A 2500-nucleotide genomic window follows, 5' to 3' on the forward strand; every position below is an offset into this window, starting at 1 on the left:
GGGCCTGGGTGCTGCTGTAACGGGTAGCATGTTGCCGGGGCTTGTTGATGCTGCATCGACAAACAGTGCCAATATTTCTGTTGCTGCTGCCTCCAACGCAGTACCAACACATAACCCTATGATGGCGACTCATGACACTCATCAGGAAATGCCATCACACCTACCAGAGACTAGCCTAGCGGATTTAAAAGCGGCAGGCTTAGATACTAGTTTAAGTTATTATTCGTCTATTCCACAAACGCAAAGCGACACATCTATCATGCGCAAACAGTCAGAGGAGGAGTTAAACAATGAGGCCCAGGCCTTGCAGCGGCAACACGCAGAGGCTTCAGCGTTGGCAAGCTACCTAGCTGCACAGGATAAGAAACCTCCATCCTCTGCCCCAGAAACCCCAAAGTCGTCAGGAGGAAGCTCCTTCAGCAAGCCCAAGCCAACGCCCAAGAACCTCAGCTCCTGGTCATCCCTAGCGCAGAGTGCCGTCCCTTCACCCACAGCCTCAACCTCTCTGAAGACCTCAGCCAGTGATTCCTTTGCCCAGTTCAAGAGAGTTGCCAAGGAGAAAGAAGCAAGGGTATGTTGTTTTCTGTAGTAGATGCTTTGTGTTGTTTGAGTAAATGTGTTTGTATTTATTGTTTCATATTGTGGGTGTGTTTGTTTTGAATCCATAGACCATGTACAGTCTAAAGGTCACTCTAGGGTCCTCAGCAAGTAAATTGTGTGTGTATTTTGCGTGTGTTCGTTTGTTTTTCAGTATCTGCATTCTCTCTTATCTCTTTCTTTTTCTCTTTCCTCTCTTTTTCTTTTCTCTCTTCTCTTTCTATCTCCGTCCCTTTTTCCCTCTCTCCTTCCCTCTCATCCTTCTCCTTATGTTCAATGATGTGTCAGAAAGAGGAAAGGTGTAAATGAATTATTCATAAAGTGCATATCATAAGTGAAGAACCTTTAACCCTTCCAAGACCATCTTTTTCACAGGGTTGGATCAGTATCGTACTGCACTTTCCCTTTTGTTGAAATAGGTATTACTCTGCAGATATATTATAAATAGACGTGCATGTCAAACCATAAGTTTAGAAAACGATTGTAAATTCACACATCTTACGATGCCTAGCCAATGTTGTGAACATCTTAAGATGTGTCCAATCTTGGAAGGGTTATTGATAATCACCTAGTCATTGCAACTAAAAAAAATACTCCCTGATAGCAACGTCAAATCATTGAGCAGCAAGAGCAGAGAAGGCAGCAGAAGGAGCAAGTTGAGAAGGAACGTGCGAGACAAGAAGCAGAGAGAGAGCGTGCGCGTTTGGAGGAGGAAGCTCTTGACAGGGCAATGGAACAAGCTAAGGAAGCTCGGGCCACTCAAGAAGTTCAAAGGTTTGTCCCCTTTTTTCTTCTTCTTTTTCTTCTTTTCTTTTTGGAGTTACATAGGGTATGTCAATACAAGAATACTTACACGGAATGGGATAAGGATGAAGTTGTTTTTTTTTAATATTATTATTATTGATATTATTATGAAAGTAATATTAAAGAATGATAATGATGGAATTGTGAACTTTTCCTTGAGAAGCATGAAATGTGTAGATGCTTATGCACAGGCTCAAATCCGACCATGGGTTACGCCAACTGGGTTTCCACAAATTTTTCATAACCACATGAAAATGCATACGCTCATTGTCCTTTTTATGCATTATCTCAAAAACTTCCAGTATCAAAAATATATGTATATTGGTTTGGCTCTGATTGGTCTTAGCACCAGGGTATTTCAAACGTGCAGGTGATTGTGCAAACAGCGGGTGGCCATGATCTGAGCAGGCAAATAGCCTGAGGTGTTAGACCTGTGTGCATTAAAATAACCTGAGGTTTTAAAACCGTGCAGAGGCAAAACCACCCCAGCATTATCTGGTTGATGTTGTCTTTGTGAATTTCTGAAAATGCTAATCTGTTCCATTATTTGATTATGAGAGAACTTTATATACAACCTCCAACCCCACCACCAGACGAGAACCAGTTGTTGTACGGGAGCGGCCGCCCTCAAGTGCAAAAGTGGCCACTCCTATGACAGCCTCGACTTCACCTCACCCCCAGCTGGCAACGCCTGCAGGACCCCCCAGCTCACATCCCCCTGCTACTCCAACCTCTTCCGTAGACAATGCAAAGCAAAGTGACCGCGACAGACAAAAGCTGAGAGAACAGGAACGAAGACGGAGGGAAGCTGTAAGTATCTTCTGTTTGGTGTTATTTTTAAGTGCTTGTCAGATTACTTTTTTTCATTGTTAGAACTCATTTTGTTAGCATGAAAGTGTGATTTGGGGAGTGAATGAATCAGTATATGGTTGTGAGAGAAAGAGTGTGCTGCAGTTAGCATATATTTGGCAGAAAAAAAAAAAAAGTTCATGAGTTTCTTTGAATCTTGCTTTTCTTTTCTTTTGAATTAGATATTGCAGGATGACATCTTCATAGTGAAGATTACTTTATATATTCTTATGCAATAAAAAAAGATTCC

At 42.1% G+C, this 2500-nt stretch overlaps 1 protein-coding gene across 23 annotated transcripts in view; it reads left to right on the plus strand.

Moving 5' to 3' along the window:
* LOC122253227 (uncharacterized) overlaps positions 1–2500 on the plus strand; it is a 55964-nt gene that overhangs the window by 52289 nt on the left and 1175 nt on the right. For 22 of the 23 annotated variants that reach the window (XM_043016137.2, XM_043016125.2, XM_043016136.2 and 19 more), the window contains 3 exons: positions 1–571; positions 1202–1371; positions 1995–2211. The exon at positions 1–571 is cut by the window's left edge and continues 760 nt beyond it. In XM_043016137.2, coding sequence (XP_042872071.2) covers positions 1–571; positions 1202–1371; positions 1995–2211 — 958 coding nt within the window. The remainder of the gene's footprint in view (positions 572–1201; positions 1372–1994; positions 2212–2500) is intronic. The other variant, XM_043016128.2, reaches the window with a different exon arrangement.

Source organism: Penaeus japonicus, unplaced genomic scaffold (genome assembly GCF_977035675.1).
Source record: "Penaeus japonicus unplaced genomic scaffold, GWHDUDI00000001_assembly GWHDUDI00000010, whole genome shotgun sequence".
NCBI classification, from domain to species: Eukaryota; Metazoa; Arthropoda; class Malacostraca; order Decapoda; family Penaeidae; genus Penaeus; species Penaeus japonicus.